Source organism: Nymphalis io, chromosome 7, assembly GCF_905147045.1.
Source record: "Nymphalis io chromosome 7, ilAglIoxx1.1, whole genome shotgun sequence".
NCBI classification, from domain to species: Eukaryota; Metazoa; Arthropoda; class Insecta; order Lepidoptera; family Nymphalidae; genus Nymphalis; species Nymphalis io.
In genome coordinates this window covers 10037082-10064826 of record NC_065894.1, presented here as the reverse complement: position 1 = coordinate 10064826, position 27745 = coordinate 10037082, and the positions used below count along the sequence as shown (strand labels likewise).

Sequence of the window (27745 nt, the reverse complement as noted above, 5' to 3'; positions counted from 1 at the left end):
AAAACGTTCTGCACTAGCCGCCTTCGCCTTGCCGGCCCGCAAGATGCCTCTTCACGCCTCGTTTGAAGGAACCCGGGTTGTAAGAGGAGGGGAACACGTGAGCTGGTAAGGAATTCCATTTTTTGGAAGTGCGACAAAGAAAGGAGTTGCCAAATTTCTTTGTTCGCGATGGAATTGATGTCACAGTTAGGCGGTGACATCGAGAACCAGCTCGCGTGGACTTAAGAAGGAAGGGGGAAGCAGGAATTAGAGAGAATAATTCCTCAGAGCACTCGCCGTGATACAGTCGATAGAAAGCGCTCAGAGCTGCTATCTCACGACGCAATTGTAAAGGTTCAAGGGTGTTTGTGACCTTTACGTCGCCAATAATGCGTACGGCACGTCGCTGCAACCGGTCCAAGGCCTCAAGTAGGTACTTAGCGGAGCCATCCCAAAGGTGCGAGCAATATTCCACGCAAGACCGTACCTGTGTTTTGTACAGCAGGCACAGTTGTGTTTCAATAAAGTTTGCTATGAAATTATATCAGAAACATTTTAAAACTCTCGCAAGGTTGTAATACGTTCATAATTACTTTGATTTAACGTAATTTCGTACGTGAAATGCAAACTTAAAAAACACGTCCACATGTGTGAAAAGTAATTATTGTTAAATACGTTAAAGCTTTAGCCTGTTCGTGTGAAACGTATGACAAAGTATGTTTTTAATTTTATTTGCGTTTAGTGTGAAAATTAGTGTGAGCTAGAAAGCAACGCTTTAGGCAATTGTCTTTATCGCACGCTGTTATAGTAAGCCAGCCAGGTATAACGCTTTCTTGTTTTTTCATTATGATGATGTTGTCGTCCAGGGTAGCCTTTACTTTACTTTTTTTATGTTATTAGTATGCATAGTTCAAACAATTAGTTTAAGTTGAATACATAAAGCTGTGCTCGAGACAAACTTGTCGGTCCAATGTATCTCAGAACTTCAAATTATTACTGTTGTCAGTAACTTTTCGTTGTCTGAGCTGTACTCGAGTGCTCTAAATTATTATTATTATTAAGTTATTTTATAATACAAGAGATTCATTGTACAAATGTAAAAAAACAATAAAGTAACCTGTAAATGCCCCACTGCTGTACAAAACCCTACTCTCTTCTATAGAAGTTTTAGAGCTCATTCCACCACACCACTCCAGTCTAGGGGTAATGGGTTGGGGTAATGGGTAGGGGTAATGGGGGCAAATATAGTGATAATAAATCTATATTGAAATACTTTTTGTACATATCAAGTAAGATGGCACCGTAAACTAGGAAGACCCGGATCTTAGTGTCATCCCATACAGTGATTAAATTGTAAATTGTATTATATGTGTATATATTTACTAAAATTCATACAATGAAAATTTTGCAAGAATTTTATTTAAAGCAAACAGATGAAAGCCAAAATATATAGACTTCTATACGATGTTTTCTTTCATAAATATAAATATTTATAAGAAATTTCACTTCTATCACGTGTACTGTGGTTCACACGTAATTGTTTTATATGTTGGACAATATACATATATGGAATGGACATTAAATAATAATATAAAAAAAACATACTTATTTGACTCTAGAAAAACAGCCAATCAAATCTAACCGACATCACGATAGTATAAGATGTATACATTTTGATCCTTGTAATTATCAACGATCAATATTCATGTTTTGCAATATTATATTTCATAAATATACAAGACTGAAATACTAGTCTGTAACAGTCTAAGAACAATAAGCTTCTGGCTACCAAAGTCTAATAAAAAGGTCACGTGTGTCTGTTTCAGTCAGGATTGCTATTAAAAAGACTCACGTGGCTCTATATTTATAACCGTTATCAATTTTTATCAAATCAAATAGAAATCTTACTTTAAAGGACTTTGCTCTTTCTAAGATAGTTAATAATAATACTTTTCTTTAATATGAGTAGTTTTTACTGCGATTTTGCCGTTTGTAATGGAGTGAGGGAGGTGTTATCGTAGTGGTAGTAACCTATGTTCTTTTCCGTATCCATGACAACCGTGCCTTTGCACGATTATTATAAAACTTTTTTCATAAATCAAATAGAAATGTCTTACTTTAAAGGACTTTGCTCTTTCTTTCTTTTTTTCTTTCACCAAATTTATTTATTATTTGTTACTGATGCAGAAAGAAAAATATGTGTTTTATATTGAAAATGAATACTATATCCTTATCATTTTTTTAATCCTGAAACAAAGAATATGATGCCTTCGAATGCTTCGCAATTCGAAGATGAGTGAGTGTTTGTATAGTTAGAATTTAGAACAAACCTTTAGACTCTAAAAAGACTTCATCGAATCTCACTTTTAGATTTCGTATGCGAGAACATTTCCTGAATAATGTTTATTAATTGCTTATTATTTTTTTTATATTTACATTCTCATTTCTTGAAATATTATATATGTATTAGTACTATATAAATATAAAAAAGTAGACGTCCAGGGTAACGTCCGCCGTTAATAAAGTAATTTACAACAAACTTAAAAGCTATTTCTGCATACAGTTTTGGTCCTCTTAAAGCGGGCTTCAGACTTTTGCATAAAACATGATTGACATCGGTATACTTCTATCACTCCGACAAATATATTTGTGAGAATGAAAATTTTAGTGCAACGTTACATTATTTGTAACATTCGAGTGAAACATTTCAAAAGCGAAGAGGTTTAACAACAGTATTTTGGGCTAAGCGCCGCGTGCGCTTGAAACAAAGTTTTTGAAATCTTATTAAAATGTTAAAAGCATAGATATAAAGACTTGATAACAACTCAATTTTACGAAGAACATATCAAGTAATCCTCTTTAACTTAATGAGAGAATTTAAGTGAAGAAAATTTTCTTCGCTCGAAATGTAATAGACAATTTTAATTTTCTTACATAAAGTTTTCTTACATAAACCTTCAAAGAATTCCCTATGTATATTTTGTAGATTAAACTAAATCACGCTTGTAACGTCTGTACTCTAAATTTAAAGTGGGTGAAACAGCGAAGCGCAGCTTCTTTTATAATAATATTATATACTAAAAACTACTCCGTTGCATTTTCTGGTATAAGTTTTATACATATTGGATCACTGAAAAAACTCAGACAATTAAAAAAACATATAAAATTGTGATATATAAATATATATTTATGCATAAAATATATTAAGATATTGAGCAACATTTTATTTAAAAAAAACTTTATTGACAAAAATGGTGTAGTTGGAAGTAAGCTTGGAACCTGAATTCTCTACCAGTCGACCATCAGCAAATCCGAAATTCATGAAAGCAGTATTACAACTTTTAACAGGATAAACAAATAAATTACACTTATATGATATATATATAAATATATATATATATATATATACGTCGCGGATTCAAATGGATTGCCATTTAAATGGCCGCCATTGTCGTCCATACGTTGATTTTATATTAAATAAGTCAGTGCGCACGTCCGGCGCTGGCGCTGTCCTGAGAGCATGAGACCAAGAGACCAAGGGGGTCACTCGACAAACGATCACACTGGCCACTGAGAGATACACCATTATATTTTATATTTTCATCAGTCGGCTGCATAATAAATAGGCCCCGTCTTTTATTTTCACCACTTGACGTCTGACAATCGACCAACCTATATGACATATATCACGTTGTGTGGTGTTGCTATTCTAATAAGTGACGTAGTAAACCCGCTTAAATTTACTATATCTGACGTATATATGTTATATTCTCTTATCTACTTGTCTACTTGTAATGCTATTCTATAAGAAGTCACTTTGTTACTTATCCGTGAAATGTTGATAACCGACTTTTGGTGATATACTATTTTGATGCGTGTGTTCTTGAAATATTATAATTATTGTGGACAATGTCGCATATCAGTGTCTGACATTTCACGGCCGTTTTCTGCGGTGAGTTTTGATACATTTAAAAATTTAAAACAGCATTTGGTATTGTTGTGTTCAGACTTGAAGGGCTAGTGAGCAAGTGTAATTACAGGCACAAGGGCCATAACATCTTAGTTTCCAAGGTTGGTGGTGCTGTAAGCGATGGTTAACATCTCTTACAATGTCAATGTCGATGGGCGTTGGTGACCATTTTAAATCAGGTGGCCTATATGCCCGTCCCCCTACCTATTCTATATATATATATATATATATATATATATAGAATAGGTAGGGGGGGATATTCATTTATATATATATATATATATATATATATATATATATATATAAATGAATTATATGTGTGTCGGATTACGGAATAAAATAAAAAGATTACATTTTTACGCCAGCTATTAAAATTAATAATATTACCATATGATATGAAGGCGAGATGGCCCAGTGGTATGAACGCGTGAATCTTAACCGATGATCGTGGGTTCAAACCCTGGCAAGCACCACTGAATTTTCATATGCTTAATTTGTGATTATAATTCATTACAATTCTCGTGCTTTACGGTGAAGGAAAACATTGTGAGGAAACCTGCTTGTGTCTAATTTCACTGAAATTATGCCACATGTGTATTCCACCAACCCGCATTGGAGCAGCATGGTGAAATAAGCTCCAAACCTTCTCCTCAAAAAGAGGAGAGGATGCTTTTATCCCAGCAGTGGGACATTCACAGGCTGTTAAGGAATATTACCAAAGAGGAAAATTCTTTATGTTTATTTGTTACCTTATTATTGCCTAATTCCTCGGATGGCCCATTTTTCAGGCTGTCTACTAATTTAAAATAAATAATAATAATAAACTACGCTATGTACGTGGAAATACGACATTAATTACAAATGTTTTGAAATTTAATAAGAACAGTTAACCTAAATAAAGAACCTCTGAATTTTCATATGCTTAATTTGTGATTATAATTCATTACAATTCTCGTGCTTTACGGTGAAGGAAAACATTGTGAGGAAACCTGCTTGTGTCTAATTTCACTGAAATTATGCCACATGTGTATTCCACCAACCCGCATTGGAGCAGCATGGTGAAATAAGCTCCAAACCTTCTCCTCAAAAAGAGGAGAGGATGCTTTTAGCCCAGCAGTGGGACATTCACAGGCTGTTAAGGAATATTACCAAAGAGGAAAATTCTTTATGTTTATTTGTTACCTTATTATTGCCTAATTCCTCGGATGGCCCATTTTTCAGGCTGTCTACTAATTTAAAATAAATAATAATAATAAACTACGCTATGTACGTGGAAATACGACATTAATTACAAATGTTTTGAAATTTAATAAGAACAGTTAACCTAAATAAAGAACCTCCTCTCGTTTGAGCTGTGGACACCAGTGGAAGACTTGCTGCTGACGACATGTCGATGCCGGGCCTGACCAGTGAGACAGCTTGCAGAACAATTTTATAAAAAACATGCGTCTACTGATGTCGGTGTTGGTGCCGGTGCCGGGCCGGGCCGTCCGAGTCGGCCAATAAAGAAACGCCCAATCTTTATCTGATACTTGCTAGTTTCTTCACGATTACACAACACACACGCACATTAAACACATGATAACACTAATCAATTAATTCAACTCGAAATTTTGTTTTACAGACTTCACTAATTTAATAATTTATAATATTTTATTGTCGTTACCATACTAACATAATGTAATGTATGTCAGTATTATAAGTCAAAATTAGAGGAATTCGAGAAACACTCGCGTCTGGGGTAGACCGGAGGTTATAAAACGGTTATATTAGGGTTTCAAAGCTCGCTTGGAGCAGAACTCATATAATTACTTCAAACATACATTACATAATAAAAAACCCGTACCTCCACTTTGAAGATATTATATTTATATCTTTACCAACAGAATTTCAGTCGCGCCTTTTTGAGTTTCCTTTTAGTATTAATATTGTATATTTTCTATATTTATGATAGGTAGGCAGTCAAATGGATGGGATGAATATGAACATTGCTAATGCGCTACTAACCTTAAGAACTAAGATATTGTATTACTTGTGCCTGTGTTGTATCTACACTGGCTCACTCACATTTTAAGCCGGAACACGATAATACTATGTATGCTGTTTGGTGGTAGAATATGCGTTATTTATTTATATGACTGCAATAGTATTTATTACCATAAACGTGATCCGAGTTTTAGTACATTATCTTCGTCGAGAGAATCGATATACCGCTAGGAATCTTGCTACTATTCAATGCGGTTATTAATAAAAATCTAACTAACCATCAGTTAAAGATTTTGTTTCGTTTTCAAAGGATCATTATAATATTCGTATTACAAAATGTCTAGTAATTACTTTAAAATTATTTTGTATTTGACAAATTAACATTGCAACCACAAAGTATATCAATTTGCATTTCAAACAATTTGATGGACGCCATTGTGGAAAAAGCGCTTGAAAATGTTACTCCCTTCACGCGTTGGCAATTTAACAGCAGCTAAAAGCTATCATCGCTTTATAGTGTTCAAGATAAATTAATTTAACAACACAACTGTAGGAGCAACTTGAAAAATCTTAAACATATTGTTTATTTTATTACAAACTCTTTCGTGTTAAACCTCTCTCGAATATAACCAAAGATACGAAATAGAAAGATAGTTTTTATGACTCGGAAACACATTCAACTTTCTGAACCCTTTGGAAATTGATGATTTTTCCTCAATAAAAACTTGAGGCTTATTGATAGTATCCCTAAACAGTAATACTTAGTATTGTGGTAATTTGAATTTCCCGCCCAACAAATACTTCTTTTCTAGTAAGAGAAACAATACAATATGAAAGTAGAAATAAAATAATCCCAAAAACAGTTGTATCCTCTATGTAGGGAAACAATACAACACGAGTTGATGGCATGTTATGGAGTTATTGAGTGCAAGTTCATTTTATTTGTATTAGGCAAATCTTTTATTTGTGTGTCCGTGTTCCAGTGGTATACAGGTTGTGGTTCTGTACAGTGCATCCCACTAAGGTGCAATCCCCCTTAGCTACAATCTTACATTTATAATATAATAGTTACGTAAACTTAGAACAAATAAGTACTATGAGAAGATCGATGGTCTACGCAGTAGTCTCTCGTTACTTTAACATTCATTTCTTTTTTTAAGTAACATAATTTTATACATCTGTTTTTCGTGTAACGATATCATTAGTTATTTTAACAGTACAAAAATTATCAGCATTTTAGTCTCGTAATTATACTAATAATAATGTACTCGAAAGCAATCTGTCAGGAGTCATTTCTCGAACATGAACTATAAAAGGAAGTTTTTTTTGAAATATTAGAACTATTCGTACCAGTGGAAATAAAATTAGTGACTTTTTAGTAATCCTTTAAAAATGCTTACAACGGCGTGAGTAATAATGAAAAATGTATACCGCGACAGTTTTTAAAAAATTTAAATCAATAGTCACATCGTACACACTGCCCATCGTACAACGGGACTTTAAGAAGTTTTAATTTAGTTATATAAATTCTGTTTATATTTATATATTCCTTTTCAGTTCATACCTATCTAATGATTCCCTTATTATTTACTCTCGCGCTATGTCATCCATCATGAGCAATCCTTTTTTTCTGCCTGTATTATAGCCATTCAAATACAAAAGAAAAGCCTAAGTCTTCTTACTGCTTAAGCCGTATAATACATAATGTCGTTAGACATATTTCGGTCACTTGACCAACGAAACAGTCAAGCCTTATTGTGTTGACTGTATGGCTTTTTTAAATAAAAAAGATGGATTTTTAGAGACATTTTTACAAACTTTTTTTGTTAAAACAAAAAGCATATACAAACAAAATATCCCGAACAGAATCGCCTCTAGGCATATAATGTGAAATAGAATGTATTTAAAACCAACAATACATTGTGTTCAAATTTATTTGTTAGTTAGAAAAAAGAATAAATATTTTTATTTAAATCAACATCATTTTATATATGCATGTGTATATATGTAAGAGTATATATTATGTATATTTTTAGATCCATCTGAGGCAATTATGGGGCAATAATATAATTCAAATCATTTCGGTTCTTTTTATTCGGTGGTGGGGCTTTTTGCAAGCGTGTCCGGGTACTTATTATATATTCTACCGCCAAGGAACAAATATTTCTATGTTTCAAAATGAAGGGTGATTGACATAACATATTCGTTCTCAAGGTTGTTAGCGCGTTGGCGATGCAAGTGATGATTAATATTTCTTACAATGCCAATGTCTATGGACATTGGTGATCAAGCTAATTTACAAGCCTAGCTACTTTATAATAATCACAAAAGAAAAAAGCAATAACTGTTTACACGGGTAAAATATCAAATTCGGTAATAAAGGAAAAAACCCCTTAAAAGAGTTCATCGATTCCCCAGACATCAATGAACTTTCATTAAAATGGCAAAAGTGCATCGACAACAATAGCCATTACTTTTATTAATTAATATTACATATTTAATTAAAAAAAGACTGGTTTTGAAACTCACAATATGCGAACACGCATTTAAATTTCCTAATTCTTCTTTTTTTGCTTACAGTTATGGACACCGCTGAATATTATACTTTTCAACCTCGTATGCTCGGATTTCTCAGTATCTGTGCTCGGCAATCCACTAACACTCATCTCTGCGCTATTCCATCGGTGGGTTTTTGGGCACACCATGTGTGTATTATACGGATTCTTCATGGCTTTACTTGGTAAGTTGAATATTTTCATTTAGTTTCATCCTATCTAGTTCTATATTTGATAGTAATTTAAAGTGCATATTCCTACTCCTACTGAGACAGGAGAATAAATTAGAGTTACTTCAACTACGATGAGGTGGTGTATATGCAGGCTTTTTTGCGCATGCAAGTAATAACTCCGGACTGGACCTTCTGCTCTCATATTTGTCCAGAACATTTTACCTAACATTCTAACAACATTCATGCAATAATTACTAGACGATGTAACTATGACGTCGTTTCCGTGGACACTTAATTTAGATATAGTTTTTCAACCTCGAATAATCTTATATCATAAATTGACCATAGTTAGTAAAGTTTTAGTATTTCATTACATTTGTATAATATCATTATTATTTCAACTTAATTCACTATAAATTACTAGCAATTTCTTACAATAACCATAATTAATTATTCTTTTGGTTGTATGTATGAAAAAAAAATTCTTAAAAAATATATCATAAACTCCTAAAAGCGCACGAGATAGCTCAGTCGTCTGGAAGGGGTGTTGTTAAGTTACCTCCAAATCCATCATCTTTCTAATTTAATACCAAACCAGTGCTCACTTGGATATTCAATTCTTCATACAAGCCAAGTTAAGGGTATTATTGTTTGTGGGATAGGAGAAGAATAATTTTATCTTGTTACAATAACCGACTTTTAAGCACAATGCACACGATTCGGACGTCGCTACGGCCTACACAAGCAGGGAAGTTCGTCATACGGCAAAATCGTAATAAAAACTTTCCCAATTAATGCATTAAACCTTAATTTTACTGGTGGTAGGGCTATGTGCAAGCTCGTCTATAGTTACCGGACAAGTATATGGGCCACCTGATGGTAAGTGGTCACCAACGCCCATAGACATTGGCATAGTAAGAAATGTTAACCATCGCTTACATCGCCAATGCGCCACCAACCTTGAGAACTAAGATATTATGTCCCTTGTGCCTGTAATTACACTGGTTATCAAAATCAATTTAAACGAATTCTTTGTAAAGTTTACATATGTTTTTTTAGAAAGGTAATTCATTTAACTAAAGGTATTTTTTTATATATATAATACTTTTTTGTTTTTTGTAATTTAATTACGTAATGATATCTAATGGATTACAATTTACATTTGTGGAAATGTATAATGAATTAACACATAAACTGTTTTGAAACCGAGGAAGATTATATGTAAAGGACAAATAATTAGCACAAAATATAATGAATAATAATACGATTAACTAAATAAATAATGAAGAACATTTATAATTAGTAGGTATACAATTGAGTTACTCACAAAACAGGCATTTCATTACGCTTAATGAAGCGGAAATTCCTTTCTATTAAAGTTTAATTACCTTCTAAAGCTGAATTAACTTATTTTTTTACTTTAGCCATGACGTCGACTCGCCTAGAAGTTAATAATTCAAAAAATGTTTAGCCAAAAAATTTCACTACTACTAGACTAGGCAAATCTCCTTTGGAAGAGTAGCTTTGCAGACTATTCCATCACACTCTTTCATTCGTGGTACACATGTTTCGGTATTTCAAATGACACATGTAGATTCCAGGATGTTTTGTTCCATACCGAGCACGAGATGAATTACAAACCAAAATTAAGGACAATAAAATTCAATGGTGCTCGAGCATAAATCTGCGATCTTCGTTTTCGTTTCGTTTGGTTAATAATGTCTGGAACAAACTAATACTATAAAGGTTTTGTGCCTATTGTCTACTTGAGTGTGATGTTGCAATAAAAGCTTTGTAATATGTAACAGGTATAAAGGATATTAAAATTCCTAGCAATTATCAACAATATGTTACTACAAATACGCACAAAATAGAAAATAAATGAATGAAATGCCTTAAGCCTTCATAAATATTAAAGAGTATTTATATGGTAGGAGATCTGAATCTGTTATTAATAGAGTGGCAATGATCACACAAATTTTGTATTTTGTATCCTACTGGGATTTCCATATTGACTTTTTTCTTTTTTTTATATGTAAGAGGGGGCAACCGAGTAGGAGGCTCGCCTGATGAAAGGTGCCACCACCGCCCATGGACATCTGCAACAATTGGGTGCAATGGCTTGCATGTCCGTTGCTGGCCTTTAAATGAGTACGCTTTTTTCTTGAAGGTTGCTATGTCATATCGGCTTGGAGAAGTCGCCGGCGAAAGCTGGTTTCACAAAGTGGTAGTACGGCACGATGTCCGGTGGTGAAATTCAGCGACCGGAACTAATCCAAATAATTCATTAATTCTTTATTCCTCAAAAAATCTTCATTATTTGCATAACCAAACCAGGCTAATATATACAAGATATATAATAAATTATTAGTTATTACGCAATTTATTTACTTATTACTTTAGTAATTTCCCATAATAAGCCGAAAACTTCGTATAGATATATTTTGATACTTAATTATCTTGTATACAATCAAGCCACACTTCAGAAACTTTCAACATATTATCGCTTTACTGTTTCTTATATAGTTACACTGATACTACAAGCTCATACTCACACTGATACAATTGCGCACACACAGAGGAATACGCGATTGTAAAACTAATAGACAAACTCACACACACACCAAGTAAATAAAAAAGACCGTAAACAAAACAAGCTTATTAACATTAACTATTTTCCAAAAACTATACCACAAAACAATATATCTGATATTAAGTGCTTAATAAGTTCAAACTCGGTAAATATTCAATGCAGAAGAGCGAAAGAGCTAGCTGTAATATTATTATAACTTTGTGTCCTCGAAGAGTTGCTCAGAGCAAATATATTAATATTAACACGAGGAACCTGCGTAATTTCTCTTTGAGAGTCTCCTTGAATGTATTCTAGTAATAATGAGAAGATTTTAGCGCCTATAGTAAGCAGTTTCCAAAGGAAATTATACGTAAATTACGCATAAAATATGAAGTTTTTTTTTTTAAATTGATCGTATGTATAAAAATGATCAATAATAGACTTCGACACCGTTTCACCGATCATTAACAAAATTGGCACTTACTTATATTATGTATTTTTTCATGGAGAAAGTACTTATTAACATTTTTTATATAAAATAGGAAGGCGGACGGGCAAATAGGCCACCTGATAGTAAGTGGTCACCATCGTCTATAGACATTGGTTCAAGAAATATAAACTATCCTTACACTGCCAATACGCCACCAACTTTGTTTACTAAGATGTTCTGTACATTGTGCTTGTAGGTCCACTGGCTCACTCAGAACATAAAGTTTAAAGGTTCTAACCAGAAGACAACAATACTAAGTATTGCAGCTTAGCAGTAGAATAAATGATGAGTAGGTTGTATCTACACAGAGGAGCTAGCACAAACATCTACCACCAGGGCCATATATAAGTAAACACAATTTATACCCCGTTAATCACCTGTAAAAATAAGAGTCAGTATCATTTTTGTTTTAACAATCGTTTGATATTTTAATAGGATTTATCAAATAACAATAGGTTTTCTCCGGATGTTTTCCTTTAGCATTGAACCTGAGATGAGTTATAGAAGAGCAATGTATGTTTCATAATATTCACATATTCTGACCTCGGGTACTTTTTTACTCGCGTGTGCGTTTTAATTTTATTACAAACTTTAAGCGTTTTTCCGCAACGAAAATCAAAAAGTCACACTTTCACATTTAAAATAATACGCTCTAATGCAGATTACCATTATATGTGGTAGATTATGTAAATTGTATACATGATATTTTTTACCTATTGGTGTAAAATGCGGATATCTTCGCTTTGGATCCACTATAAATTGAACCTGAGCTATTATTAAAAATCTGCATCTACAAATTTTTGTACATACTTTCAATATTACTTAAAGGCGCCATTTAATTATATTCTTAAAGTTGTAACGTTAATATTTTAGCCTCGTAGTCGTATACATAGTTGTTTAATGTGGCCAAATTTTTCGTATGATTGGAAAGTATTCAATTACTTAAAGGCATTTAGGAGTATTTGTTATCCAAAATGTTGTCAGTTTCAGTATAATAAATTAAGTAATCCCTTGATACACTTATTAAATTATTATTAAGTAATTGATTGATATTACTTTTATTAGCATTAGCGTATTAGGTAAATTTATTAACAATCCAAAACGACAAAGCAACTCAATTATTATCTTTTCTTTTTAATCTATTTCAATTTTGCCACCTTTTGGTAGGTGAAAAAATTACTCGAAATATTAAAGCTTATTATATAAATTATACACCCTTAAAGTACATTTGGTAAATCGAAGAAAAATCTTAACAAAATTACTCGAAGATAAATAGGATGTTGACTTATAGTCAAGCTCCTGTCAACGTTAATTATGTTTGCTGCCAATCAAAATTTGAATTTAGATTTAAATATCAGAAAAAGAAAAGATAATATAATTTTAAGATAAGGAGAATAAGACAAAAGCCATCACTTTCACAGACTTAGTAACATTATATATTATAATTAACTAGTTGAAACCCAGGCTTCGCTCAAATGAAATTCGGCTTATGACAAAACTCCTTGGAAACCGTGACAAAAACAACAGATATATAATAACAAAATTAAATAAAATATAACATCAGGCGTTGCTCCTAGAAGCTAGTATGATATAATATAATTATAATATAGTATTTTCATTACAGGTATAACATCAATCACGACGCTAACGGTCATATCTTTCGAGAGGTATTTGATGGTGACCAGACCTCTCAGCTCGAGGCACCTGACTTCCAAGGGAGCTGCGCTATCAGTAGTCTTCATCTGGACTTACTCCTTAGCGCTCACCACACCACCCCTGATGGGATGGGGAAACTACGTAAATGAAGCGGCGAATATAAGGTAGGTTTGCCTTTCATCAGCATCTGTTTGTAACGTTCATTGTTCCTTGATATGAATTTAATTAAATTTTGGAAGATTATAATCTGCATAGTACTTGAGACTAATACTAGGAAAAAATATGATGTACATTAATAAGCAAACCAATTGTTGAGCAAAACTTTCTAAGAGAAACAAAATATATGATATAATACGCTATTTTGATGCATGTAGTATTATTATTGTATATAATATATGACAAATTATGTATATAACTCTCATATATTAGTGTGTAAAGTGTCATTAACTAACAATGAAAAGCTGAAATAATTTTTTTATTTACCTCAATTTATTACGCTTTTTTTATTGTTAACAGTATACTAGGCATATTAATCGTTACAATTATTTTCAATACAAAATACATTTCAGCGGATGTTGAACAATTCAAATAAATTAATATCCTTTAAAGATTACGACTGTGTTAATTCTAAATCAAATTAAAAAAATGATAATAGGATAAGTCTCTTTTAATCGGCCCTCACTAAAGTCTCTTCTAAATCGCAATTGTCAAAGATATTATTTGCTTCAACTTCTATGATTAAGGCAGAAACTTGACATTTAACTTCTTAAAACAATAATTAATTAAGGGATAAACATTAGACACGACTTGAAAGGACGTTTTCTGTCAAGTTTGTGACCTTTCGGTCTTGGTAGCTATTTTATTCTACAAAATATGTTGAACATAAATATTGAGGAACGTAAACAAGGGTTATTAATAATAATAGAATCTCATTACGAACTGGCCATCTGTATCAGTTTATGGAATTTGTAAAAAGAACATCATTTTATTTCCAAGTCTTGTTAGTTTGTTTTTGGATTCTGTTCATATTTAATTAATTGCAATAAATTCTTTAAGATTCCCTGATTGTGTAGATGTAAAACATTCAAGAACTTTGGTAATGAATTTATAGCGTTAAGTGATTACCCATAACAAGCAAGCTTATAAAAAGTAAACTAATTGTTACTGTGAAACTTGAACCATAATTTCGTTTTCCAAAACCTCATTCTTTGGGCACAGGCAATTTATAATGTTCAAAGTTTACCCCGTCTTTATTAATTTTGAGATTAAAGTTTTTGCGACTCTGCTTTATCCATGTCGAACCCGGGAATGATTAAACGATTAAATGTACTTATGTATTATTAGGTTTGAAGGCACGTTATATTTTTAGCAACATATTGCGGTAAACATTATGTAGTGAATATTATAGAATGGTTGTGACTTCGGTCTTTAAACTTCGAAGGGTAATTTCCGTGTGTCGATCGCGACTATACAAAGCAACAATGAAGTGATGTTCACATTGAAATTCATATTTTAAATATGTTATATTCATGTAAGATTCTGTATCATTCATTGAATGACATCAAACCTACTCTCTGCCCCTTCAAATATCAATTGTATTTACAATTTAGCTTCGCACGTTTTGTTGAAAGCAAGCCTAAGCAAACCAGAGGCGGCGAATAAGCTTTAATCCTTATTTTTATGGTCATGGAACATTTACGGGCACAAAAGTAGTAACAATTCATTTTTAATTAATTAAAAAAAAAACTTAAACAAACCTTCTGTCCTTTGTCCTGTCTTGGGTGAAATTTTATTCTTATTTCATTTTTATAAAAAATGCTATACACCCTTCTTACACAGGCAAAAAGCTGGGATTAGACACAAAAACAAATATATAATGCCACGCGGTCATGGTATGTATATTATTAAAGTTATTGGGTTTTTCTGCAGAAAATTCTCAATAGCAGCGCGGAGTCTGGAAGTTGGTAGTGTCTGAAAGCACGTAAAACCGTTGGTCCTGCGCCTGAGCTTTTTCCGGTCGTGTCGGATTGCCGTCCCATTGGATTATGAGAATTAGGAAATAGAGTGTACGTGTGTTTGTGCACACACTTGTTCACTATAATATGTCCTGCTTAGTTGACTAATCTCTCTTGACTGCCGTGGCCGAAATCGATCTGGAGGACTTTAAATTGAAATTCTAAATTATTTATGTTATTATATGTTTTTACAATATAATAAAAGGAAGTTATTTAACAAGTTGTTTAACTGTTTCTTTACTTGTTAAACAAATTGTAACAATAATAAATTGAATCTAAATGCGATACTTATTATTACGGTATATCGGGTTGTTTGTCTAAATAGTTTGCTATTTTAGCAAATACTGCAATCGTATCATCTACACAAGGATGAAACCCACGAACAAATATGTTTAACTCATCAGTGTGGTTGATCAAAACAAATGACGTTTTTTATTTATCCCTTAAGGGATAACAATAGTTATATTGGTAATATTAGTACTAAGGTATTAAGGTTTGTCTCGCAAAGGGATCTCGGAACTATTTACTGGGAAACCGATCGAAAAAAAAAGAATTGAGGAAAAAGGTTAGGAGCTATTATCAAAATGTTACCTAAACCTATGTTCTTATGTATGTTCCTAATGTCTTAGCTTATCTGGTGGCAATAAATTTTTAGGCCCCATTATGTTTTTCATGTCTAGAATACTAGAATATCAGAGGCGAAAAATTTCTTCCAAAAGCTAATTGAATCTAATGGTAACAAAGCGATCTTTTCAAATATATTAAAATGACAAAATGAATATGTTTTTAATAATTTTTTTAACCACAGTCAAGGTGGTTACAAAACGTCATGATTAACCGGAAAAGTAATGATCTCAGGTTTGAACCGTGAAGAAACCTACATTTGATATTCTGGCACAAATTATTTATATTGGTATGTTCACTGATCCGCAATTGAAGAGCCTAGTATGAAGGATAAAATCCAAAGCTCTTAGTGACTTTTACATAATTAAATGAAATTCAATTTCGATAATTTGAAAACTTCAACCTGGTATGTTTATTTATATCTCATTATTTTCGAGTCCTAATTTATTGGAAAAGGCTGTGACGTCATTAACATTACTAAAACAATATTATAACTCCTAAAAGTTGTGTTTGATTTTCGAACGACTTTAAGAACAGCCTTATTTGACCTAGAGTCTAGACTCATTTATATATTTTATAATAAGACAGAATTATTTATTTTATATTTGGAACTATTTTTCGTGGTATTGCGACCATTTCACGTAGCCATGGTTTGTACAGTAGCTATTTAATTTTTAATTTGTATATACATAATTAAGTCCTCAATTGAAATATTGTATTTAAAAATCTAATTTTTAATTTTTCTAAACATTTCAACTTTTAGGAATTTGAATAAGCTTGCAATTGTTTGTCTTAAGATAAATTATTAGTGAATACTATTCCAACATATTAAATATGACATTTTATAATAAAAATGGATAAGAAAGCGTTGATGGCAACTAAGATGAGATTTATCTTCAAAAATAAAAATGTTAGGATTGAATTTGTGACTTTTTTATCGCCTTCTAACCCTTATTTATATTATATATGTTTATTTATGTAGGTACTTTTGGTTTTATGAGGGTCCATTTTATAAGATAATCGTATAAAACTCATAACCTATGTTTATTCTTTACCGATTTTTGCATATTCACTTGTGTAATGTTTGTATTAACATCAAAAAACTATTTATTATTGAATTTTACAGGATTATAAATATTAAATGTAAAGCTACCACAAGTTCATAATGTAAATGCAGAACCGGCAATAAAATCAGTAGTTGCTCTTTTCCAACAACATTGTTTATCAAATACAATTAAATATATATTCCTGTCTGATAACCAACAAATACTAACTCCACGCTTTTTATCATATATATAAAATCTTATTGAATAATACGTGACCATTGATGCATGATGATGATGATGATGATTGCAATCTTATTTATATATACATAAGGATGGTTTTCATTATTTTTGATTATAGTTAAAATTTACCTAAATTTGTTAGTCATTTCGTCCTACCCAGATGATGATGGTGTCCTGGCCGATTTCGGCCGCGGAGACCAGAGAGATTAGTCAACTGCGCAGTACATATTATAGTGCAGATGTGTGTGTACAAACAAAGATGTACTTTCTATTCCTTTAATCTTATAATCCGGTGGGACTATATTTCCGAGGCACGGGAGTGTATACACTTCCAACTTCCAGTGCTGCTACTGAGATTGTTCAGAAACCCAATAACTTTTTATTGGGCTGACCTGGGGTTTGAACCCAGGACCTCGGAATTTGTGGTCTTATATCTAGAAACATCACAAACGAGGCAGTCAAAAAAATGAAATATGTAAGAAATATTAAAATGAGATATAGGTATATATATCGTTATGATATATACAATTGTATGTACCTAAATGTTTTGGTTCCTCGAAATTGTCTCTGACTTTAGATCTCTAACCAAACTTAACGTAAGCGGCTTATTTGGAGATATTGATCGGATCTAGATAGTATATAACGTCAAACGCCAAGCTTTATTCCAGAAAAACTTTAGTGGCCTTTAGTGTGTGTACACTACGTTAAAAGCTACTTCAAGGATAATATTTTCAAATGATATCAAACGGTATTTTTTTTATTCCTTTCGATGTGACAGTTAGAATTTATATTTAAAATGTATTTTATGGTTAGTTCTTATTTTTATCAATATTTATTATCGAAGTTAAACATTGGCGCGTATTAGGGTTAAAAACGATACCGCAAACGACTTTATATCATCCATCGTGCCCCATGTCCGTTACCGCTTTCTTGCGCACCTTGCGTGTGCGTGGCGCGTTAGTTTCGGTGCTACATATTATTATAATAATAAGAAAAATTTTTTTTTTTTCTAACGAAGCACTGTGTTTATATTTATTTTACTGCATTTTTAAATTAAGTTCGATGTTTCACATAAGCCAGGCATCACATGCCAGCTAAATATATATATTATTACCGATTGAAGACTTGTAATCTGTTTTTGCTATTTTCCACCACGCTGCTCCAATGCGGGTTGGTGGAATGCATATGTGGCAGATTTTCATTGATATTAGACATATGCAGGTTTCATCACGATTCTTTGTTTCACCGTCAAGCACGAGATGAATTACAAACACATCTTAAGCACATGGAAATTCATTGGTGCTTGCCCGGGTTTGAACCCATGATCATCGGTTAAGACTCATTATTGGTATATTTAATGGTTATATACTTCACAATGACGAAAGAATGATTTCCTCCAGTCCGATTTGAACACCAAGACATATGGTAGTGCAAAAGTGTTGTATTATTTATTTATTTACTTATTAAGGAGCTCCAACAAAGGATACATACTTACGAATACATTACATGGTGGAAAAATGCTTATAATAAATTAATATATTTTAATCTCGACCTTCTTATATTATATACATAACTAGTAATCGCCCCGCGTGATGTGGGGCGGTTATTATGTAAAAAAGTAACCTATGTCCGTCCCTGAAGTTCAAGTTTACTTCATGCCAAATTTAACCAGTAGTGCCTTAAAAGCATAACAGACAGACAAAGTACTTTCGCATTTATAATATTAATATAGATGTCTTCTTCTTGTGCCTCTCCACTATCGAAGTTTGGTTCGTCGTATAATGATCTGTTAATCTTGTTGTGGAATATATGAATCTGGGTTTGTTTTGTCTTCCTCTTTCTGCCTTTGGAATATACTGTAGGATTTTATATGAAGGAAATATTTCATCTCTTAAGCGGTTTGTTCGGGGGTTTCCTTCATTTTAATGTAATAACTTCTGTAGACGAGTAAGTAATAGATGGATATCACTGAAAAATAGTCATTGTAAATATAAGAAACGGTTCACGGGTAACGACGTAAAAGTCGTAGGTTCGATATTGACCCCTTAGGCTATTGTCCCCATTCCTAACACAATTTTTATTATTAACACAAGTTTTATTAATTACACTTGCTCACTCCTTCTTCAAACCACAGCCAATCATTATTTTGTGATCTGATTATTAACTATTTTATCTTCCTAAACAATAACCTGCCCATAAAATAATATATTATTAAATTTACTTACATAATTGTATAATTTTTCTTAAAATTTCTGAGATATTGGTATATCCCGTTATAAATGATAACATTACAACTACCACGAAAATAACACTCAATATTATGTTAAAAATAAGATAAGCTTTTACATGACCAGGCTTATTCTGAAAATAAAACAAAAGAATGCTTCATTAAACATTAGGTTGTTTGATTAAAAAAAAATTTAAAGAGCCTAGAAGATAGAAGTGTCCCTGCCGGGTTAAGCCCTTATATTATTTTGAGGTGAAATCTTGGAGTTTATTCCACATCACTGCTTCAGTGCGGGTTGGTGGAGCATGTGGGAGAATTTCATCTATCACATGCAGGTTTCCTCACGATGTTTTCCTTTAAGCACACTAATATTCCAGTGGTGCTTGCCTAGATTTGAACCAACAATCATCGGTTAAGATTCACCTGTTCTAATCACTGAATCATTTTGACTCTTTAGAATAATAAAAAGATATTACCTTATGTAATCCAATAAGAAGAATAATATTGAATATAAGGGCCAAAGTTATTGTTAAAAAAAGTAAAAAAAATATTGCAATCCATAAAGAACTTATATGTTGATATTTTTCATTAGCCTTATCGACTTCGAAGCCAATAACAATCCCTGCGGCTATTGTACCTAAAATTATCCCAACCTGAAATGATAAAATTAGTCTTACTATAGCATAACAATAAGTACTGTGTTCCGGTTTAATTAAATCTTAGTTTCCAGGTTAGTGGCGCATTTGAGATATACGATAAATATGTCTTACAGCGCCAATGTATGGCCGTGGTGACCGCATCAGGTGGCTCATTTGTCTGTCCACTTATTTATAAATCAAAAAACTAATAGTAAATTATAGATTTCATTCCCTATTAAAATATGTGGTTTAAATGTGTAGTAATAGCCTTGTTAACGTTCGGAATTAAAAATGAAAGACGTATTAAAATGATATGCGTTTTACTCAATTGATAGTTCAAGTCGTTATGATTTGAATTTTTTTCTTTTTCAAGTTTATGTGTAGGCGTTTCCATCAGGTTTCCGCAGGCAGGCGCTGTAAGCGGACGGCCAACCAGGAAGTGAGCGGGACTGAGAGGAAGTGGATCATTGGGATCATATGACATTGGAGAAAGCGGGCGAGAGTTTAGGATGACTTCTATTTGCGTTAATACAGTGGTAAACTCTTCGTACGTAAGATAGGCGTTGCCCACAACGCGACGAAGGTGGTATTTACACGATCGTACTCCTGCCTCCCACAATCCTCCAAAATGAGCAGAGTATGGTACAATAAATTTAAATTTTATTTGTTGTTGAGTAGCATACTCAATAATTTCAGCGCTACATCGTTCTAGAAATTTAGCGAAATCATTTATTAGTCCCACGAAATTTCTACCGTTGTCAGACATAATATCAGCGGGTTTAGATCTACGTGAAATGAAACGATTTAATGTAAGCATGTAGGCTTTAGTGGTAAGGTCACTAACCAGCTCCAAATGAACAGCGCTCGTGACTAGACAAATAAATATACAAATGTACGACTTAGTAGTTTTAGCGCCTTTACCTTTCCTATTTAATAATTTAACACACCTCTAATTTCGTGAACGGACTGTAATGTACTAACCCCTAATAATTTGCGAAAAGACGCACTTATAAAACTTCATTCACTACCATTATCAAGCAAAGCATTCGCACGTATATAAACATTTTGTCGACTTCGTACTTCGATTAACGCAGTGGACAATAAAACCGGTCGTAAAGAATATTGTGTGCGTTTAGATAAGTGTGCATCATTTGTATTGCTACTTGAATCCGCAGGGTATGCGGGGTACGCGGAGGGAATCGATGCAACCGCAGGGCCTGCGTACGAGTGTAAACTTAGTTGCTGGTTTACGAATGACGAGTGAAGAGTTATGGAACTGTTAGCTATGTTCTTTGAGTCGTTTTGGGGCGCTTGCTGGAAAATAATCGAGTTGTGCTTCTTTGTACAAAATCTACACCCTCCATATTTACATAAATCGATTGTGTGATTAGCATAACGAAAACAATTTTCACACAGGTTGTTATCGCGAATAAGTTTTAGTTTAGATTCTAAATAAGATTTGATGAACTTTTCACAAGCGTATAGTCGGTGATCAAGATTGCACGAAATCTTTTTGCTCGCGTAGTGACGGTGATCGTGCGGTTTACTGGTAGAAACGTTGCATTTATGCGACGTTGTGTTTGTTTTAATATTATTTTTTGTTTCTTTTGTGAACTTAATATTTTGCGTAGTATTATGCGAACCTTGCAATGTTTCTAGCATGTCCGCTCGATTTTTGAGAAAGCTTATTAAATGATCAACTTTTATTTTTGAATTATTAATTTAATGAAACGACTTTAAATTGCTCCCACTCCCGTTCAGTGATTCTATCTAGCTTTGAGACAACAATAAATATAATTAACGTATCCCAGGTATCGACAGGCTCACCAATATATCTTTAGAATGTAGATTTTTTAATATAATATCTATGAGAGTGCGGATGGATGCAGGTGACTCCCTGCTTAAATCTTGAATATTGAATATTGTCTTTACGTGGTTATGAATTAATAATTTACTATTATTATATCGATTAAGTAGAAGGTCCCATGCGATCGAATAATTATCGGAAGTAAATTCTAGTGCATCGATCACCGACTCCGCGTTGCTTTTTAAAGATGACTTTAGATAGTGAAATTTTTGAATATTATTGATTTCTTTTGAATCATGCACCAGTGACAGAAATGTATCTCTAAATTCCAGCCAGTGCTCGTATGGCCCGTCAAAAGAAGGTAATGTATAAGGTAATTATAGGTAGTTTTACTGATCGTAATTGACTATTGCCGCATGATTTGGAACAAGTAGTGACCTCACCATTACTACCACTGCTACCACTATTGAACAAGAACTCAGCTTGAGAGAGGGTGCTATAATAGTAATCTTCGAACTGTTCTCTTTGAGAAAGTTGCTCGTCATAATTACACTTACGAACACTTTCTTCAATCTTTGACTGAATGCTATTAAATTCGCGGTACAGGTTCGCGACACCTTCAATCCTTAATTTTAAATCAAATTTATTTTGTACAGTAGCCAATTTAATATCGAAATTATTTATATAAGTACCGAATCTAGTTAGCCTAGCTTTCAAAATGCCACGTTTTTTAATGAATTCGCGTACTAACAATTCTACCTTCTTATCACTGAGACCTAACTGAGGAGATCTATCCATTTTACCATTACCATTTACCATTGTGGAGGATTTTAAACTGAGGAGTACTTACTGTTTTTGGCAGAACACACTACGTCAACTAGCGTCTATCACGGTCTGGTTCTAAGCGCGATATACCAAGGTTTTTAGTGGATAGCTGAAATTATATACGACACCATAGAAAACAAAAGAAACAAGGGTTGGATAGTTAGCAGATGCGTTGACCGTACCGAAATGCGCGTGTAGCCTGTCTTCCACATCCAGCAGCTCCTGAATCTCTTCTAGCTTCAGCGGTCAATATTCGCAATATATTCGATTCAATATATTCAATTTAGGTTGCGTGGTTTCTTAATTTGGCGTCGAAGGACCAAAATGTTAACGTTCGGAATTAAAAATGAAAGGCGTATTAAAATTATATGCGTTATACTTGATTTATAGTTCAAATCGTTATGATTTGAATTTTTCTTGCAGGACCAATCGTTGTCCACTCCATCATTTTCGCGTTTGGTTATTGCAATTGTTCAAGTAAACGCTCGAACAGCCTTATTAATATAATAGAAAAAAAAACTTTAAATTGTACATTACCAATTGCATGTATGCCATAATAAAACACCCTCTTCTCAGCGATATACAAAAACAACATGTTTCGAAATAAAATATGGATGATTTCGACCTATAACAAAAACGAATGTTCAAATATTTGTTCAGTGTTCGTTATCTTTACTATGCTTTTTTAAATATAGCACAGAACAAAAATATATTACAACTATTTTATATCATTATACAATAAAAAATATTTTCAATAAGAAATACACATAATTATTTATTACAAGTGGATAACTAACCAGCAGACTAACCAGAAGATCGAATTTTTCGTCTTTATATTACATATAAATAACAAATAAAAAATATAAATTCAATGCTGTGCATTATTACTTACGTCATAGTGTCAGGAGGCTAGGGCCCGCCAATTACCAAATAAATGTTCCGCAGAGGTAATCTTATTCCGATTAACAGATTTATTGAAGCTGTAAACAAATTATGACAAATACACATTCTTCTACCTTTTTATCATTAAACTAACTTATATAAATAACAGAGACATGTATGTACATAAGGGACTTTCAATAATAAAATTATAACACAAGGGTTAAACATAAAAAAAATATGAAATCAATAAGCATATACGAGTTTATTCGAACCTAAGTCTAATTGTTCCTCTTCCACTAGATTCATAAAACCAACAAACTAGGGTCAATAATATCTAAGAAATAATACAATATAAAAGTACGCCATAAAATTTGGAATATAAATACTAGAAAATGAAGAAATTAACAAAATATCGCTCTTTCAAATCCGGAAAAGCATGAGAGATTTCACGTGCTTAATGCTTATCTTAATTGGACCGTCAGAAATATTTCAACACACAGAATCACGAATAAAAGTTAAAAATATATTAAGGAGAAAATTATACTTTGAGAGTACACAGTTAACTAATCTTATGAAATTTCTTCAAAACATCTTTCTTATAACATTATAAGCTCAGCGGTTAAGGAAAACATCGCGAGGAAATCTTTATTTGTTTAACGATATTCTGTCACATATATATCCCTTAACCCACAATTGAGCAACAAGGCGTAATAAGCAACAAATCCTTATCAATGAATTCGCAAGCTGTTACTGTAAATGAATATTATAAATCACGTTACTATTTAATATACTCCTTATAACAGATTCATCATTATTATTATTATCAGATATTCTCTAAAAGATTTCCCAATTTACGCTTTTTTAATATATTAAAAGATAGATCCGTTATAAAGTAAGAAAACTTCGAATTAATATATTGGTCGAAGTAGTATATTTTATGATTTAATTTAGTAAGAAGTATATTTTATGATTTTTTTAACGTAAACTATATTTTTTAAACTTTCAGTATATTATTTTTGTTAATATCACTTTAAGGCAATTGAACATAATTTACCGTTAAACACTTTTAAAAATGCGTATAAAAACATAATCTTGTTAGATAAAAAAAATAGCAAAGACGTTTTTTATCATTTCTGATAATGCAGAATTTAAAAATCATTTATTACATACAAATTCTATCAAATTTAATCGATATTAAAAAAATAAACTTAATATTTCTTAAATATCTATTTATATTTTAATATTTGTTTAAGTATTACACGGTAAGTCTCTCCTGATATCTCATTAAAATGCGAATATTATTATAAACAATGTAACTTTTTACCTTAACACAAGATCAGACCCACAACACACAAACAGTTTGTTCGAAACTGCGCGGAATAAGGAAAGTATACCGCAGCCTATGTAAATGTGGTATCGATGTAAACGTACCGAACGAAACCCGTTTGATACGACGCTTTAAGCAGGAAAATATTTTAAAAAAATATCTAATAAAACTAAAGAACAACCATTTGAAAACTCCACCACAATTATGTGGGAAAACTAAGATATCAACGCAAATTATCTTATTATTTATACAGTTAGAAAATTATAAGGAAAAACCATATACAATCAATCGATACGTGTATTTTGTGTTGTGTTTATAAGTAAATAAACTATTATTATATATTATCTTATTAAATACAATTCACTTTGAAATTTTAACATTAAATAAACCAAAGACGCCATGCGAAAATGTTATAAAAACGTATAACAGTTGTAGTAAAAGCGGAGGTAGCCTACATTAAAATACGTCACTACTACTGCAATTTCTAATACACTTTTCCCACGTACACAGTAAAAATCGCAAACACAACTTTGAGTTACGCTCACACTTCGCCCACTGACGCAATATATATCATATTGTTATATACGTACACATATCGTTTGTGTGATTGATCGTTACAAACTATTTCGGAAATATATCTATAATTTAAACTATCAAAGATTTTTTTCATCAAAATAAATTATTTCAAAAATTGACAAAAAGCTTTATTCAATATAGAAACGTTACACTTACTTATTAATTGTCAAAATTTACCATCGGCTCAGAAATAAGCACCTCAGACCTGAGTTATTAATTAATTAATTGTTAAAGTTATACTTAAAGCCGAGTTACCCTAGAACCTCAAAAAAAGAAAATTGAGGATTCAAGCCCGAACAATTTTCACCAAATTTTTATGTCCTTAATCAACAAGTATAAATTGCTTGTTTGATTATGCCAATAGTAGAAAATTGATAGACCGTTTATATAAATAATATTGAAAGAATTATTTACATTGATAAATAAATTAAAAATATTGAAAACCAAATTCAAAATTGCTTATCTATAAAAATCAGGAACGCGTAGAATGTGTTTATAATTCATCTCTTGCTTGACGGTGAAGGAAAGCATCCTGAGGAAACCTGCATGTCCGATTTCATTGAAATTCTGCCACATGTGTATTCTACCAACTCGCATTGGAGCATCGTGGTGGAATAAGTTCCAAACCTTCTCCTTAAAAGGGAGAGGAGGCCTTAGCCCGGCAGTGGGACATTAACAGGCATTCATGATTATATTTTATTAATTTAATACAGATTAAAAACGGAGATACCAGAGCGGAAGATCTGTAGTAAACTTATATATCTGATATTTTTGCACGAAAATTTACTGATATTCGGTGCTGGAATTCCCCAAAGGTGAACGCTAAAAGTTGTATTTACAATAGCGACCGATTTTAGTGTTAAATACAACACGGCTAGATTTGATATAACAGGTATAAATAGTATACAAGGTGCATTTATATGTAGACGTATGTCTAATCCATGTATGTGTAAGCGGAAGAATAAATAGGCCAACTGCTGGTAAGTCATAATCAGTTATAAACTTTTCCTATTAGATATTACGTTATGTCGGTGTCCAGATTTTACTTTTGATGAAAATTTAATAAAAGAAGAGATAGCTAGCTATCTAGGATAAATGATTATTAAATACTTTTAATTACATCTAATTCTATAAAAGAACTGAGAATTAAACGTCACATATATTACTATTTATATATTACCCCATAAATAATATTTTAAATCAAGTTTAAATATATGGACACGACGCTTCCAAAAAATACACAAGAGTAGAAAATAAACAATTCAATTGTCTTTTTTATTTAGCGTTTTCTTATATATCTTACGAAATCCACGTCTTTGTTTTTTAAAAGACGCAGAGTAAAATTTTAAAGTATTAAGATATCTAGATCAAATTCTGTGCTACAAATAAATCCAGCTAAATTCACCGTTATATATTTTTGTATTATATTTAGCATAAAGAACGTTTTTTTTTTATAATATAGGTCGGCGGACGAGCATATGCTCCACTTGATGGTAAGTGGTCACCAATGCTCATAGACATTGGCATTGTAAGAAATGTTAACCATCGCTTACATCGTCAACCTTGCGCACTAAGATGTTATGTCCCTTGTGCCTGTAATTACACTGGCTCACTCACCCTTCAAACCAGAACACAGCAATACTAAGTACTGCTGTTTTGGGGAAGTAGAATACCTGATGAGTGGGTGGTACCTACCCAGACGAGCTTACACAAAGCCCTACCACCATTTTATATGTCCAAATTATTTTAATACGACGTATATTCAATACGTCCAAGCGATTATTAAACCGAAACAAATGAAATGGGATATTTTTGTTACAGAATACTTAGTTGCGTCTCACATATTCCCATTAAGAATAATTACAGTTATAATTAAAATTTTGCGAGCATTAATGAAGTTTCATATTCATTTGAAATTTCGCAATGGCAGCTAACAGAGGATTTTACTAAACAAGTACACATGTTGTATTGCCGCTTATTCAGATACTTATACTTTTTTAGCAATTATTGTATTCTAGCGGTCCCGATGGAATACCAGCCATTGTGCTGAAGAAGTGCGCGGCGGAGCTGTCTCCTGTGTTAACGCGCCTGTTCCAACTTTCTCTCTCTTCGGGATGTGTGCCGGAGGCTTGGAGAAGAGCTAATGTGCAAGCGGTT

General features: G+C 32.4%; 1 protein-coding gene and 1 long non-coding RNA gene across 2 annotated transcripts in view; one reads left to right on the top strand and one right to left on the bottom strand.

The window, feature by feature from the left end:
* The window catches only part of LOC126769471 (parapinopsin-like), a 43393-nt gene that overhangs the window by 8648 nt on the left and 7000 nt on the right, over positions 1 to 27745 (top strand). The window contains exons 2-3 of the mRNA XM_050488303.1: positions 8516 to 8675; positions 13350 to 13545. Of these exons, the coding sequence (XP_050344260.1) occupies positions 8516 to 8675; positions 13350 to 13545 (356 nt within the window). The remainder of the gene's footprint in view (positions 1 to 8515; positions 8676 to 13349; positions 13546 to 27745) is intronic.
* On the bottom strand, positions 18347 to 25138 carry LOC126769568 (uncharacterized). Its single transcript, XR_007669391.1, has 6 exons — positions 25010 to 25138; positions 23696 to 23783; positions 23341 to 23428; positions 20010 to 20186; positions 19532 to 19667; positions 18347 to 19274 (listed from the first exon to the last, which is right to left on the bottom strand). It is a non-coding gene; the product is annotated as an uncharacterized LOC126769568 (long non-coding RNA).